This window comes from Megascapheus bottae, chromosome 9 (assembly GCF_031878675.1).
Source record: "Megascapheus bottae isolate mThoBot1 chromosome 9, mThoBot2.hap1, whole genome shotgun sequence".
Lineage (NCBI taxonomy): Eukaryota > Metazoa > Chordata > Mammalia > Rodentia > Geomyidae > Megascapheus > Megascapheus bottae.
Window position 1 is genome coordinate 5,977,872 of NC_143517.1, and position 16,719 is coordinate 5,994,590.

The 16,719-nt window shown below is 39.7% G+C and overlaps 1 protein-coding gene across 2 annotated transcripts in view; it reads right to left on the reverse strand.

The window, feature by feature from the left end:
* Positions 1 to 1,548: 1,548 nt before the first annotated feature.
* Atp6v1h (ATPase H+ transporting V1 subunit H) overlaps positions 1,549 to 16,719 on the reverse strand; it is a 100,942-nt gene continuing 85,771 nt past the window's right edge. For both annotated transcript variants that reach the window (XM_090338819.1, XM_090338820.1), the window contains one exon: positions 1,549 to 1,894. In XM_090338819.1, the coding sequence (XP_090194945.1) occupies positions 1,834 to 1,894 (61 nt within the window). In that variant the 3' untranslated portion in view covers positions 1,549 to 1,833. The remainder of the gene's footprint in view (positions 1,895 to 16,719) is intronic.

The following is a 16,719-nucleotide window of genomic DNA, read 5'->3' on the forward strand; positions in this document are numbered from 1 at the left end:
AATGAAATCATATTTAAATTCAACAGCATGTTTTCTCCTAGATACTTCAACTTTTAAAGTATTTCTGACATTGAGAATGCCCATGAGACAGGGAAGAATTTTCAACAGAAGGGGGGAAAATTTACCCGGTAAAGGATGATTCATACCACAGTTCACTTGTGGCTGAATATACAGAGACAGGTGATGTCTAGGAACCTGGAAACGTACCGATGACACTGGGTTGCAAAAACAGGGTGCTTTTTAGGTGTAAGTTACCAAAAAAAAAAAAGTAAAACAGATTAGAATTGAATTATGAAGCATGGATTTTGAAGTCAATGGATGAAAAATAAAGAAGTCTGACCATAAAAAGAAATATACTATATGAAAAGAGAAGCAAGTAACTTGAAGGTATGAATAGGGTCAGGAGAGCTGACCTGCAGTGCAAAGGCTCAGTCTCCTGGTCATAAACCCAGAGAAGATGATAAACATAAGTGGTGGTTGCTGCTAAGCAGGAGCTTATACAGAAGTCAGTATCTTTACTAGTGAGGAAAGAAGTGGCTATATTCATTCAAGTTCTGTCTGTTTGAAATAAGGCCCTTCAAAGAAGACTACAAAGATTTTGGGGGAGGTGGGAAGGGGGGGTGCCAATCCTGATGCTTCAACTCAAAAGTCTACACACGATAAAAACAATTTTGAAATATTTCTTTGTCATCACTACTGAAAAAGTAGTTAGGACCCAGATCTGGGGACAGCATCTTAGCTAGCAAAAGAGGCAAAATCAGAAGTAAAAGAGACATTCAGAATATCTTGCTTCTGACTCTATCTTCCACAGCTTCTCTATGACCCTGGGGAAAGAGTTCACAGAAAGGGTCCAAATAGGAATTAACAACCAATCAGAATGCTGTGGTATATGACCAATAAAGTGTTACCTTCCAATAATAAGGGAAATCAATCAGAGTACAAACCAGGAAATAAAAACATCTTGATTCAGAGTCACTGAAAGACACAAGAACACACAAGCAGACAGAGCAACAGTGGACCTGGAGCAAGATACTTCTCTTCCTCATAAAGTTCTTCACACTTCACCCTCGATTGTCTTCCATTTCATTCCTTCACTTCCTGAGACAAGAACCCCATACAGAAGCAGCAGCAGGTAGACGCTGGCAGACGCTGAGAGACATGACATGGTGTTGAGTGGCAACCCTAAGCAGCTGCTGCCTGCTACAGGGCTGAGCCCTAATGGTCTCTGCCAGTGTGGATCCAGAAAGGCTATGATACCAGAAAAGCAGTGCAGACTCTGCCCACTGAGAACATCCACAAATTTCTTTTTATTTATTTTTTTCTTTCCATATATTTTTATTGTTATTGTAATTGATAGAAGGGTTACATTGTATTCACCAGATAGAAGGTGCATTACTTCACAAACATTGATACCCTTTCTCATGTCTTAGTCCTATGTTTTCCACAAATTTCTTATCACTACTTTGCATCAATTGTATCAATGTGGTTTGAGAAGGGGCAAGAAGTAGCTGCTGTTCGAAGCCCAAGTAAGGAACTAGTACAGAGAAATGGCAGTTGGGAGTGATAATCCTTTAATAATTATATTTATTTCCACAGAACAATAAATACAGAAATTGCAAGCAGTTTATGTAACACTATTGTTTTCCTTAGACACAGAAAGTTCTAACAAGCAAACACCGCTTTTTTTTTTTTTAGTTAACACTGAAAAAAAGCTAAACAATGGAAGAAAAAATTACTAGCAAAATTAAAAGTCTAGTATTCATGACCTTAAGTACTGAGGTTCCTGCCCCACGTGGTCCATCAGAGGTTCAGGGGAAGGTCAAAGAGGCCGGCTTAGCTTCGGGCGGCTGCAGTCTGAGGCTGCTCAGACTGGAGTTGTTTACCAAGATATTCCCTAAAAATGAGACCAAGATAACAAGGCAAATTAGAACTTCAGTAACAAGGCCATTCTTGAGATCTAAACAATATTACTAGCTTTAGAAAAACTATCCCAGTTTTTCAAAAGTACTCTACTGTATGAACATCCCCCCAACTCCATACATCAACAATTCATAACAATTGTGAGTTACTAGTTTTTTGTTTTTGTTTTTGTTTTTGTGGGTCATGGGGCTTGAACTTGCCTTGGGTACTGTCCCTAAGCTCTTCAGCTCAAGGCTACCACCCGAACCTTGAGCCAAACCCCACTTCCCATTTTCTATAGTTTAACTGGAGATAAGAGTCTCAGGTCCTTTTGTGCCCGGGCTGGCTTTGAACCTTGATCCTCAGATCTCAGCCTCCTGAGTAGCTAGGATTACAGGCGTGAGCCACGGCATCTGGCTGTGAGTTACTAGTTTAACACACACAACAAACAATGATAGGCAATGGAATTCCTTCTGGGGAAAGTCTACTTTCCTGAGAACATAAAGGCCTTATTTGTAACTGTTGCCACTTCTGTAATATTAGTTTTAAAGTGAACTTTTCAAGCTCCAGGACCAACACACACACACACACACACACACACACACACACACACACACACACACACACACACACACACAACTTACGATTCTATGTGGTGCCATCCACGAAAGATGTCTTTGTGTTAGCAAATATAGGACTATAGATCGTAGGATGTACAGGGACACATGGAAATTGTTAGGTTTAGTTGGTCATGGTGCTTCCATCTTGAGATCCCTGACCAGTATTTTGCTTGGTACTAGCTATGAGCAGCAAAAACACCCCATTGCATTGCCCTCCCCAGTTTTGACCCTATTAGCATAATACCTAGCCTGACTAAGCAACATCCTGTTATCCAGACCTCAAGCTGCATAGTTACTCCATAGAAACCCTGCTTCAGGTTGGATTCCAATCACCCTCTTCCTTTACCCACCAATACATAGCCCCCTCCCAATGTCTATCCAGTAACACACTTGTAATCACCTATAAAACCCCTGCAGCAGAGGGGCTCAAGCATTCCACTAGAGACCCCCTCCTGAATAAGCCAGTGCTGGTGTTGAGCCAGCTCTTTTGCTTATCCTACGCAGCTTTTAAGTATAACAGAAATAACATGTGGTAGTAACATCAGGCACAATATCACAGACAAGTGCTTTTGTTCTAGATACTGGCTATGTAATATAACAGCCCAATACTAATACAAGGATCGTGGTAATGGATCCATGACCCTCTCAGGAGCTACCAAGCAGATTCCCCTTCTACCCATAAGGCCTCAGTGCTTACAGTGGTGTCTCCAAACTCTTTGTTATTGTTGTTAATTTTATTGTCAGGGTGATACATCCAGGGATTACAGTTTATAAGAGTGAGTACTTTACTTCTTGACATTGTTACCACTTGCTATGTTTTTCTACCACTTCCTCCCTACCCCCGTCCCAAGTTGTAAAATTCATTTCCAACATATTGTCTTGTGATTATCGCTGTTACAATGGTTCACCCTTTGTCTCATCATCTTGTTTTCCTCCTTCCCTTCCCTAATTCAAATAAACAAATGTATATACAATATACTAGGTACCAAAGTCAGATACAGTAACAACAGGATAAACCATAAGGGGGGAAAAAAGCAAAAGAGAAAAATAACTTCACATAGTATATTAAAAACAACATAGATCATGCTTTCCTTCAAAAACAAATTGAACATGCACCCCCCCAAATAGCTTTAAGACACAGGACCACCCCAAATCCAGGCCAAAGCCATCTTTCCTCTTCTTTCCGATGAAGGACTTGCTCAAATACTTTTGTCTTAGAGCCAACTAAGGAGTACAAGAAAATTCCCTCCTATGAAAAGAAAAGAAGTATGTTTTGGAATGCAAACTGGCTTTACCTTCCTGAAACCTCACATCACAATGGTACTGTGCGCAGAGGTCACAGTGCTCCATTGGGGGCTAAAGGAGGGACAAGCATGACTAGAAGGCAGAGCCATCTCCTTCTCCCCTGATGGACTGGTCACTGGGCCCCTCTGGAGCACCTCCAGGAAGAAGGCTTTGGGTGTCAGCACCATCCCTAGCACATGCCACCCTGCCTTCCTCCTCAAAGGAACAGAAAGAGGACAGAGGGATTACCATGTACCACCAGTCCTCTACTCCACCGTGCTGTCAAAACCTAGTCCAGAAGAGCAGAGACTGAAAAAGGAAGCTCTGGCAATAGTCAAGGAATGAAATATCACACCATAGTAAATCGCACAGAGGGGAGGCACAAGCTGGCTGTGTGGGGGCATAGGCGGTGCCTCCTCCAGGCTGACAACACTGAATCATAATCTCCAATGTCTGGCTGAAACTTTCCATGGCACAATACCAAATTATTTACTGCCTCTTTTATCTGAAAAGGCGAGATCTTACAACTGACTCATTAAGTTTAGGTGTTTTAAATGTTAAATTTTAGAATATTCTTGTGTTACAGGAACTATCCTGACACAATTTAGACAAAGAGAATTTAATGTCCAACAAAAGTGGTTATAACTATTTTATGTGAGGACCAAAAGAAAAGCTATCCTATTGACCTTATTAGACAAAACCACACATGCTCACAATTACTATGAATGCTGCTACTCTGGAAAGGCCTGCAACTGTAAACATTTGTTTTGTGGTCTTGGGTGGGAGATGCTAAATATTTATGACAAAGTTACAGACAGACAGACAGACAGACAGACAGACAGGCAGGCAGACAGACAGACAGGCAGATACTCCTACTAGACCTGAAACTAAGAAAGTCATTACATTTTAAGATATAGTAATATTATCCTTTATGTTGTAAAATATAAATAATGTAAATGCTGACTTTGAAATACTTTCTCAATATATTTTTTCAACTTAATATCAGGCATGTTCACAACATAACCCCACCCAAAAAGCATTATCACATATTGTCATGAACCCCCCCCCAAAAAAAGCGCTATCACATATTGTAATTTTGAATATTAGATTCTTTAGTATAGTTCCTTAGAAAACCCATACCACCAGCTGGGCGTGGTGGCTCACGCCTGTAATCCTAGCCACTCAGGAGGCTGAGATCTGAGGATCTCAGTTCAGAGCCAGCTGGAGCAGTTAAAAGTCCGTGAGACTCTTGTTTCCAATTAACCACCAGAAACTCAGAAGGGGTGTTGTGGTTCAAATCCCATAACTGACCAAAATGAAGAAAGAAAGAAAGAAAGAAAGAAAGAAAGAAAGAAAGAAAGAAAGAAAGAAAGAAAGAAAGAAAGAAAGAAAGAAGGAAGGAAGGAAGGAAGGAAGGAAGGAAGGAAGGAAGGAAGGAAGGAAGGAAGGAAGGAAGGAAGGAAGGAAGGAAGGAAGGAGGGAAGGGAAAGAAAGGAGGAGGAGAGAAAAAAGAAAACCCATACCATACTTCAATTACAATAGGTCCTGATTCTTTGAATAAAGAACTTAGGTTAAGAATCAAGTTTTAAAATAGATGCTTCCAAAAGAAGTAGCAAGATCATGGACTAAGTCCTAGAGAACTCTGGCTGTGAGATGCTAGGGAACCGCAAAAGGCTCTTGTGGATCTGGTCACACACAGAGGTTTCCAAATGCCCCCTGCCTCCCAGAGGCATGCAAAGTTGTTTAATCACCAACCAGACTAAACTAGGTGACTAGGAAGGATCCTGGAAAAGTGAGATAACTGACTAATCCACAGAAGAGACATTCAAGGAAAGCCAAAAACACAGCATAGGCGAGTTGGTTCTAGCAGAGAAATTTGAGGATGTGTTCAACTATGGCTTCCTCCCTACCTCTCTTTGGCTCCTGTTTGTCTTGCACGTTAAAGACATACATTGTAGGGCCTGGAGTTTGGCCTAGTGGTAGAGTGCTTGCCTAGCATGCACGAAGAACCGGGTTCAATTCCTCAGTACCACATACTTAGAAAAAAGCAGGAAGTGGTTCTGAGGCTCAAGTGGTAGAGCTCTAGTCTTGAGAAAGTCCAAGGACAGTGCTCAGGCACTGAGTTCAAGCCCAGGACTGGCAAAAAAAAAAAAGACATAATTGTAGGTAACTTCCACATGTCATGTTTTGACATGTACAAGGAAGCACAGAGGCATTTCTTTAACGACCTGAAATAGAAAAGCTTCACCTCCTTTCCTGTTTGGTGGAGGATCAGGACACCTATGGACATAAAAGATACAACTGAGAACTTACATTCCCCTCATGGAACTTTATGAATCTAACCTAAGGTACCAAAGTAAATCATAAAGTACCAAAAGCCTACCAAGAGAAGAGCCCAGACAGACTATGGGAAAGAACTCTGCTCTGTCCAAGGCTATCTTGAAATCACTGTATTTCCTATGGCGTGGAGCTGATAAGATACCAGAGGGATCAGAATCACATTCAAGTGAAAGGATGCTATGCTGCCTAATCTATGTTCTGGGGAAAACTGGATCCTCTGAACATATGGTCAACGGAAGTTTTCTCAAGACTCAGGAACCCAGTCCACCTCTGAGTCCTCTGTGGCTCCAAACCCAGAGAATCTGGGCACACAGAATGGACACTACTATTCTGTCTTTTATCACAAGCCTTCACAGAAATTTTATCTAGGTATAGTCCTGTGTCATCCATCTTGATACAACCTGTGAGGTAGGAGTTGCCCTTATTTCACAAGGGAAGAGCCAGAGCCTCAGAAAGTGCCAATAACTCCCCATGGCTTGGCCAGGGCTCTCATCCCATTTCTCCTGAGTGTAGATATGGACCTCCCAGAAGATCCAGGGGATATGGAAACAGCCTTTATTCTTATTTTACAGATTAGAAAACAGAGGTTGTGACTAATTTCTTCAGGTCCAAATTACATTGCTGTCAGACAAAGGAAAAACTAGCATGGATCTCGCTTCAAAAGCTTTTAGTGCATCAGGAATAAGGGGCAAAAGATGTTTCAGAATTCAAAAGATGTATCAGAAAAGGTGTTTCTGAATTACTCTTTCTATATATGATCAAAACAAAAATTCAACTTGTAATTTGTTCAAAAAGGCCACTCCTATCTACAATTGGGAGCTGACATTAAATCTTCTTGCCTAAGAAGCGATCTTTATGTACTACAATATCTTTATGTATTAGTAAAATCTCTGGGACCCCACCATCTCTGCAACTGAAAAAAAGGGGTAATCTGAAGCCTCACTGCCTGTTCTAACAATTCAAAAAGCTAGGCACCAATCACTTATGCCTGTAATCTTAGCTATTCAGGAATCAGTTCAACTGAAGTCTGTGAGACTCATCTCACAGACTAGTGGTAGAATGCCTGCCCAAAAAGCACAAAGACCTGGGTTCCATTCCTCGGTACCACATACATAGAAAAAGCCAGAAGTGGTGCTATGGCTCAAAGGGTAGAGCTCTAGCCTTGAGAAAGTGCAAGGACTATATTCAGGCCCTGAGTTCAAGCCCCAGGACTGGCCAAAAAAAAAAAAAAAAGAAAAAGTAATCTAGTTATGTCAGTTTTAGTTTCTAGTGATCCTAATACCCAAAAATAAAATATGCATTTTGAAAACAACTATATTAAATAAACTATATTCCACAACAGCCATAAGAGGATCTTATTTTTGGCCAGTCCTGGGGCTTAAGCTGGGTCTTCGTGCATGCTAGGCAAGCACTCTACCACTAGGCCAAATTCCTAGCCTCAAGAGGATCTGTATAGAAATGTCTATGGTGATCATTACAATATATATATATATATATACACATATATATATGAACTAAAAGATCGCACTGTAGCTTGTATATATTTGTCTTCACATATATTAAAAATAAAACTACTACTCAGGATGTGTGGGATCTTAGTTCAAGGCCAGCTTAGGCAAAAAGTTAGCAATGCCTATGCCTTAACAAATACTCTGGGTATGGTGGCAGTCCTGTATGAAAGCAGCTACATAGGAGTCTGTAGGTAGGAGGATAGTGGTCTTAGGCTATCCAAAGCTAAAAAGAAAGACCTGAAAAATAAAATGAAGAATGGCTGAGAACATTGCTCAAGTGGCAAAACACCTGCCTAGCAAGTATAAGGCAATGAGTTCAAACCCAATACTGCCATTCATAAATAAATAAGTACATAAGTAAATAAAGTGATGTCCTCATTTTTATCCATATGATGACAATATAGTATGTCTAGCCATTGAAAATATCAGAGTTGGCAGAAAGCCCTTTTTCTTTTTAAGGAATCTGACTCCTGATCAGCAAGGAACAAACCAGCCACAGCACAATGCAGTACACCCTTAACTGACCCTGTAACACACAAAAAACAATTATGCAAGGTGGTAGTGGTTGTAGAGGGAAGATTTATCTATGTTTTTATAAGACATCTAAAAACTAACCACAGTAAGTAGGTAGTCACCTTTAAGATGTATTGTAGACTCATTCTTCTTGAATTCTACTTAGAAGGGAAGAGTAGAAGTACAGGATGATAAACAGAACGATTTACATTCTTACGGTATTCAGGTGCTTAGAAGAAACTAACATATTAATGAATATCCAATGAGAAGTAAGTGAGGATAGGATGGATCAGAGGTCAAAATGCTTATCTGGCATTCAAGAGCCCTTAAGTTCCATCCCCAGCACTGGAACAAGAAAAGGAGTTGAATAATTCTTAGAGGGTACTTAAGCCCTGAAAAAGGAAACATCCTTTTCCTAGAAATATACTGATATATAAGTAGAGACAAAGATGTCAGCAGTTAACCCTACCAACTCTATCACAATCTAACAGTATATTATGGCAGAATTGCTCAAACATAATGTAAAATCATCTTTAGAATCTGTTTCGAAAACAACAAAACAACTAAATCAACACTGAAGAATCAATATTTATTATAGTCTGCTATATTTATTCAATAAGTACTGGGGTACTTATTGTGCTTCCTAACAAGCACTCTATTATATCCCAATGGTCTGTTTGCCTTAGTTTCCAACCCTTGTCCCCCTCCAGACAAGGGTCTCCCATTTTTGCCTAGGACTGACCTCAGGCTGAGATCCACCTACCTATGCCTCCTACTTAACTAGCGCTAAAGGTCTAATGCACTACATTGCCACACTGAGCTCATTCTCTGAGGTAGGAGTCTCTAACATTTTTGCTTAGGTTGAGATCTATTTCCACCTCTTGAGTCCTGGGATTGTAGGACTATGTACTACCATATCCAGCTGGAGAACAGTTCAGTTTCAATAATACCGGTAGAATGGGAATTAAACCAGCTTTGCAATTAAGCTTAAGAGATCTCCCAACCTTGCCAAATGGCCCTTTAGGGAGCCATTTCTCCATAACATACTCAAAAACTAAAATAAGTAGAAATATGAAGGCTGGTAGTAATTTGTTCAATATGAATTATAAGCACTTGCCATGAGTTTCATAGCTATGCAAAGAAATAAAGATGATATAATTTTGGTATTCTATATATAAGGCAAGAAGAGGCTTTGTTGTTTCAGATTGTTCGGAAACACACAATATCAAGTATAACCCTGGAGCACTGTTGGCTTCCTCACTTTCTTTACATCTTCCACCCCCATCCCAGCAATGTTCAGCTCTTATAGAATCTGTCTCCTCAGGACACATGTTTACCTAGTTGATATATACTAATCCATGCCTGGGGTGGAAATGCAGCCTTCTTATTCATGCCCCTCCTTCAGTCATACCCACTCCAATCAAACAGCCACCACTCTCTAAAATGGCCTTCCTAAAATAATACTATTGTATCATCTGTCATTTTCTGATGTCTTCAGGCTAGGCTGGGTTAAGAGCTATATTACTTGATTAAATGGTTGCAACTCATATTCCATCTGTTCCTGGACAGGTACTTAGCTAAGGGTAGTCTGGCAGAGTTCTGTCATCCCTAGCAGCCACTTGCTTACCAGAGGTCAGTCACTTGCCTTGTCAGTAGTAACAGAATGATCATCTAGGCTACAGTCACATGGAAAATGAGGTAAAAGACATCTTTTTCATCAACAAAGAGCCAGCAATAGCCGGCAGTGATTAAATGAAGCCAAAAAGCCAAAGGAAGTGAAGACCAGGTAATCAACCTACTGCGGCCAACCCATTAGTCTCCATTAGTCCTCAGCATTGGGAAAGGAGCTTCTGATTGCTGGGCACACCTACACAGCCAGCCACCTACAAGAAAGTCAGGCTGGAGGAAGCACAAAAGAAGAGAAGGGATAAAAAATAAATCAATCACTCAGCCAACTGTAGACATGGGAGCTGCAATGGAGATAAAAATGGTAGGACTCAGGGATGGGAGACAGGTGATCAAGACAGTGGGTAGGTTCTAGACACAGACAATGAAAACAGGATGAAGAGAGAAGGAATTAACTTTGCTTTCTGCATGGAAAGTGAGGCCTTGTGAGGAAGACTCTACATAAAGAGCAGAGTATAATCAGCTGCATGCCTGCTAGGGCCCAAGTACAGGTTACTTAGGTACATGATTGACTGACATCCAAGTTTCAATTTGGGATTAAACAGACCAAGGTTTTATCCTAACTCCCATAACTAAGAGACATGGGCAATTACTTAACCACTCTTACATGCAAGACTTCTTATCTACAGTAGCATCTACCATGAAGAAATAAATGTGTGAAGATAAACAATGTGTGTCTTTTATTAGTGTTTCTTGGTGCCTGGGTAATGTTAATCTTTCTTCTTGTCATCTAGACTAGCACTGTCTCATTCTACTGCCATCTGCTATCTGTAAATACTTGGTGACTGGTAAAAAGTGGGGAATACTTGAACATGCTCATAGAATTATACTGCTTCCTACTTACTATCTGGTTCCCTTCACAATCCTTGAATTGCAAGTAATCCTCAAAGTACACATTTAGAACACAATACGTTATATGTTCAACCATGATTAATTCATTCAGCATGAACTGGACACTTTTTTGCTTATTGGTTCATTTGAGAGTGGGGAGGTCTCACAAACTTTTTGCCTGGGCAGGTCTTGTATTACAATTTTATTTCTGCCTCCTGAATAGCTAGGATTACAGGCATTTGTCCTACGCTCACCTTAAAATACCATTCTTCTTGACAAAAACAACCAAATACAATAGATATATATGATTTTAAATGTACAAAAAGAAGTTTATATAGCCAGGTGCTGATGACTCATGCCTGTACTCCTAACTACTTAGATGACTGAGAACTGAGGATCATGGTTCAAAGCCAACCTGGGCAAGAAAGTCTGTGAAATGCTTACTTCCAATGAACTACCAAAAGGCTGGAAGTGGAACTGTGCTGTGGTTCAAGTGGTAGAGCATTAGCCTTAAGTAAAAGCTCAGAGACAGCATCTAGACCCCGAGTTCAAACCCCAGGACAAAGTGTGTGTATATGCCTACAAATATACACAAACAAACCACAAGAACTTCATATACAGAATAAACAAAACAGAACAAGTGAGCAATAAAATGTTATGATTTACTTTCTTAAAATTATATTTATATAGCCAGGTACTGGTAGCTCATTGTAATCCTAGCTACTCAGTACACTGAGATCTGAAATTCCCACTTCAAAGTAATCCAGAGCAAGAAAGCCCATGAGACTTCTATTTCCAATTAACTACAAAAAAAAAAGCCTAAAGTTTTGCTGTGGCCCAAGTGGTAGCTCAAGGAGGTAGGAAAAAAGCTCAGAGACAGCACCCAGGCCTTGAGTTCAAGCCCTAGGACTGGCAGACTGACAGGCAGGCAGGCAGGCAGGCAGGCGTGCAGGCATGTGCGCACACACACACACACATACACACACACACACACACATATACACACACAATTACATTCATTCTTGACATCCCAAATAAAATCTCTGGTACTACCTTGTGCTGAAAAGCATGATTAAGAGAAATTTTTTGTAATAACTGCATTATGTCCATTGTAAGAAACACCTTAAAAGAGATCAAATATGGCATCCATAACTGAGATTGGAAATTGACATTAAGCCACAGCTTTCTTAAGATAACTTCCTCAAGTGAATAAAAAGATTTTATCTTATTTCCATTTCTCTTTCCTTCCAGTACCTAACTAAGTACTTTTTCCTAGGCACTAAAAGAAAGAAGATACAGGAATAACAGAACTTTCACTGGCTCCCAAAAGCAGGGCTCTGGAATGCCAAGTGCCTCATTATCTTTGCCTCCTGTTCAGACTCCCAATTCTGATTCTTTACTGAGTCATTACGTTATCTCCACTTAAGATTTAATTTCCTACGTGCTGACCAATATGGATTGCTAACTCAAAAGGTATTATGCCTACAAATATTAAATCCTGAAGATACTTTGCAGCCTTTACAGTAATAACTGTAAACATTAATGATATACATGCAGTAAGAAGCCCATGCCTATAATCCCAACTACTCAAGAGGGGGAAATAGGAAAATCACAGTTAGAGGCCAGTTTGGGCAAAAAAGTTAATCTGATGCTATCTCAAAGAATAAGCCAGGAATCACTGCAAACACTGTACTCTGGGTTATGTGGGGACATATTTTAGAAGGCCAACCTTGCGAAAAATAACTAAAGCAAAAGACTAGAGGCATGGCTCGGTGGTATCACTCTAGCCTAGAAAGCATGAACACTGACTTCAAACCCTGCCCCCCCCAAACTACTAAATAGATGAAGGAAAAGAGGAAAAGAACAAGAAAGGACAAAAAAGAAGAAAGGCAGAGGGGAGGGGGAAGAGAAGGAAAATCAAAATCCAACAATAAACACTAAAAATTTGTGTGAGAACTTGTTGGAAAATGGTTTTTACAGTCTCAAAGCACTTCCCCAAAATCGCTTACTCACTACAGTGGGAAAGTAAGATAATTACAATAGCAAATCTAACAGAAACTACTGTAGCCATTGATCAAAGTCAAGATCATACATAACATGACAAACTGACTGAGGGCCAGACACAGAAGGATACCACATCCACCTGAGAGTTCCTACCAAAAATGCATTGTCTGAATCTAATTATGAGGAAAGATGAAATGAACCACATTGAGAAGCTTAAGAACTATTCCGTTTAACAAAAAACTCGAAAGAGAAATGGCAACAAAATGCAGTTCAGTCTTGGACTGGACAAAACATTATGCTATCAGTATGTATGGCAAGCAGGCAAATTTGAGTTTGAGCTGTATATTGTATCATTGTGCCACATTAGAAAGCTGCTATATCTAAGGTTGAGGGTCATATTGTCGAGCACTTGCAAATAGTTCAGAAAGGGAAAAACAGAGAGAGGGGGGTCGAGAGGGAGAAGGAAGGGGAGGCAGTGTGAGAGTGAGAGAAAGAGAACACTCCTAATTATGGCCAAATGTCCCAAGTGAAGATATCTAGTGACAGGTAGACTAATTCGCTATATTTTGTGTGTGTGTGTGTGTGTGTGTGTGTGTGTACATGTACACAGTGGAATTTTACTTACCATTATAAAAAATGATAACATACCATTTCTATAGAAATGGAAAGACTTGCAAAAAATATGTTACGTGAAGTTAGTCAGGCTCAGAGAGACAAAAAAAGCCATATTTTCTCTTATATGTAGAAACTTAGATTTAGCTTATAAACTCATAAATAAATGTGCTGGGTGGTTTACAAGTATATACAAATATATTAACTGAAATACAGTAGAACCAAAAGATAGGTCAAACACTGGAATTCCTTAGAAAGCCAAAATCAAAGTTCAACAAAATAAAACATCAGAAAGCAATCTTCCAATCTACACTTCCAGCGTACTATGTCCAACATTTTACTGGTTGTGATAGGTTCTCAAAATTTTTGGTCAGACTAGTCTCAAACATGATCTCCACCTTCAGAGTAGAAATAATAACAGGCAAGTGTAAAAGCCAGCACGCCCAACCTATTATTTTTTTCTATAAAACTGGAGTGAGATCATGTCATCTACACTAAAAAAAAAAAAACATGGTTTCCCATTGTATAATACATTTTAAAGTTAAACCATGACAGTGCTGGAGGTGCCTCCCTACTCTCTGTCTTCCCCTCCTGCTATTCTCCTCTCACTCTTCTCACTATACTATTCTTGCAGCTCTTCAGCAGGTAAAATTCTACTTCATATTTCTCGGCATTGGCATATACTGAATTCTATACCACCAAGTACTTATAATTGCAAGTCACTAATTACAAAGGTAAAAGTAAATATTCCCTCAATTCCACTAACTAAGAAAAGACCCAATATGAATGGACAGAGCCTTATTCAAACCAAACACTAAAAGTTTTTTCATAAGCTATTTCTGGGATTCTTTTATTTTTTTAATGTAGGAAAGTTGTCATCCAAGGGGCTGGGTTTCAGGTACCTGCTAGCCTCCAGCCTTACTTAAGCCCTTGAAGAAAATAACATGTGACAAACAGTGCTTTTAACAGTGCAAGAAGTACAGGGAAATGATGCCTATTTTCATTTTTCGCAGTGCTGGAAATGGATGAAAACTTAGAAGCCTGTTGATGGTTGACAGACTTTACAGATTTTTCAAAACTCTGATCAAGAATATGAAAGGCTGCCAGGTTCCAGTGGCTCACACCTATAACAGCTATTCAGGAGGCTGAGATCTGAGAATGGCGATTTGAAGCCAGCTTGGCAGGAAAGTCTATGAAAGCTCTGATCCCCAATTAACCACCAAAAAGCTAAAAAGTGGAGATGGGACTCACATGGTAGAACACTAGCAAAAAAAAACTCAGGGCCAATGCCCAGGCCCTGAATTCAAGCAAAGAATGTGAAGGGTCTACTTGTCAAAAATCACACTAAACTGCATCTACAGATCATGTGATCCCTATTCCTTAGTCATGTGGACCTATGTGAACCTGCATTCAATATTATATTTAATTACAAAACACATAAATTGGGCCAGGAGTTTGGCCTAGAAGTAGAGTGTTTGCCTAGCATGCACGAAGGCCCAGGTTTGATTCCTCGGTACCACGTACATAGAAAAAAGCCGGAAGTGGTGCTGAGGCTCAAGTGGTAGAGCTCTAGCCTTGAGAAAGTCCAAGGACAGTGCTCAGGCCCTGAGCTCAAGTCCAGGACTAGAGAAAAGAAAGAAAAGGAAGGAAAGAAGGAAGGAAGGAAGGAAGGAAGGAAGGAAGGAAGGAAGGAAGGAAGGAAGGAAGGAAGGAAGGAAGGAAGGAAGGAAGGAATTCTCCTATGAAGATCTTTCTGAAGTTCAGAAAATAAAACAAATTTCTTTTGCATTCTTTATTATCAAAATGTTCATTATCTACTTACATAGGCTCACACTTTGCAACAATCTGAAGTTCACATGCTGGCATTGCCACTTCAATCTCAATTATTAACACACAACACACAACCTCATGAAACAACTATTAGCAAAGCAGATGAAATCTTTTTTTTTTTTTTTTTTTTTTTTTTTTTGCCAGTCCTGGGCTTGAGCTCAGGGCCTGAGCACTGTCCTTGGACTTTCTCAAGGCTAGAGCTCTACCACTTGAGCCTCAGCACCACTTCCAGCTTTTTTGTATGTATGTGGTACCGAGGAATCGAACCCGGGTTTTCATGCATGCTAGGCAAGCACTTTAACCACTAGGCCAAACTCCCGGCCCAAAGCAGATGAAATCTTAGACTGAGAGACTAAATTGATCTGAATGTGGGGCAACATCTTCAGGGAATTCTAGGAATTCTGTAGGCCACTTGGAATTGGTATGAATGCATGCATGCACGTATATATGTATGAATGTATGCACATATTTATTCTGCAGTGCTTGGGAGGTAAATCCAGGGCCACATGTAGGTTAAGCACCTCACCACTAGTTTCAGACCCAGCCTAATATTCAAATAGTGCATGTGAGTGTGTGTATGTGTGTGCTTATGTGTGTGTATGTAGTTTTTGTAAATGTGTTACAGTTACATAAGTCAGGTAATGACTGCATCTCCTTTTGAATAGTGTCACCCCTTCCCTTGCTCTCTCCCAGTTTTCCCTCCCATCCTTGCTCACAGGTTGTACAGTTCATTTTCCACATGGTACCTTGTCTACTGAGTATCACTGCTGCATTTGTTTACCCTGTGCCTCCTCACCTGCCCCAAAACAGAAAAACTGACAAACAAAACAAAAGGTACAGAAAACAAAAACAGCAACAATGAAAAAACCTCTTGTCTCCATTTCTTGGAGTTCATTTCAATAAATATTATTTTATAGGATCATATCTACACAGCTATTGAGCCTGCGTGATTTTCCTCTAAGAATACCTTCCTTTGGTCTCACTGTGTGAATATCTAGAGACCTGTATAATTTATCATATCCCCTTGCATTTTTTGTCTTTTACCATCCAGTGTGTTTATTTGTAGACATATGGGCACATTCTAGCTACCACAAATGAGAGAAACTATGCAGCCTATGTGCCTTTGGGTCTGACTTACTTTGCTTAATATAATTTTTTAAGGCTTTCCATTTCTTTACAAATGCTACAATATCATTCTTTCTGATGGAGGAGGAGAATTCCATTGTGTATAAATAAAACCATGTGATACTAAAGATATTTTCAAAGGGTCCTCAACTAACAATATCATAAGACTAATGTGGAAAATCACAGGCTCCCAAAGAGTTCAAATTTCTAAATACTAATTCTAAAATATTATCTAAATTCAGAATGTTAAGCTTATTAAAAAATCATAAGGAAATCTTTTGGTAACATTAGAACCAACACTAAAAGACTGAAATATGTAACAGCTTCTTTTTCTTCAGTGCATAAATAGCCATTTTAAGTACTGTGTTTACTGCTCCACACAGAATAACTAGAATATGCTAAGTTAATATAAACATAATAGAACAAAGCAGTATTATCCATGCCCATGGATATAAAAGATCTAA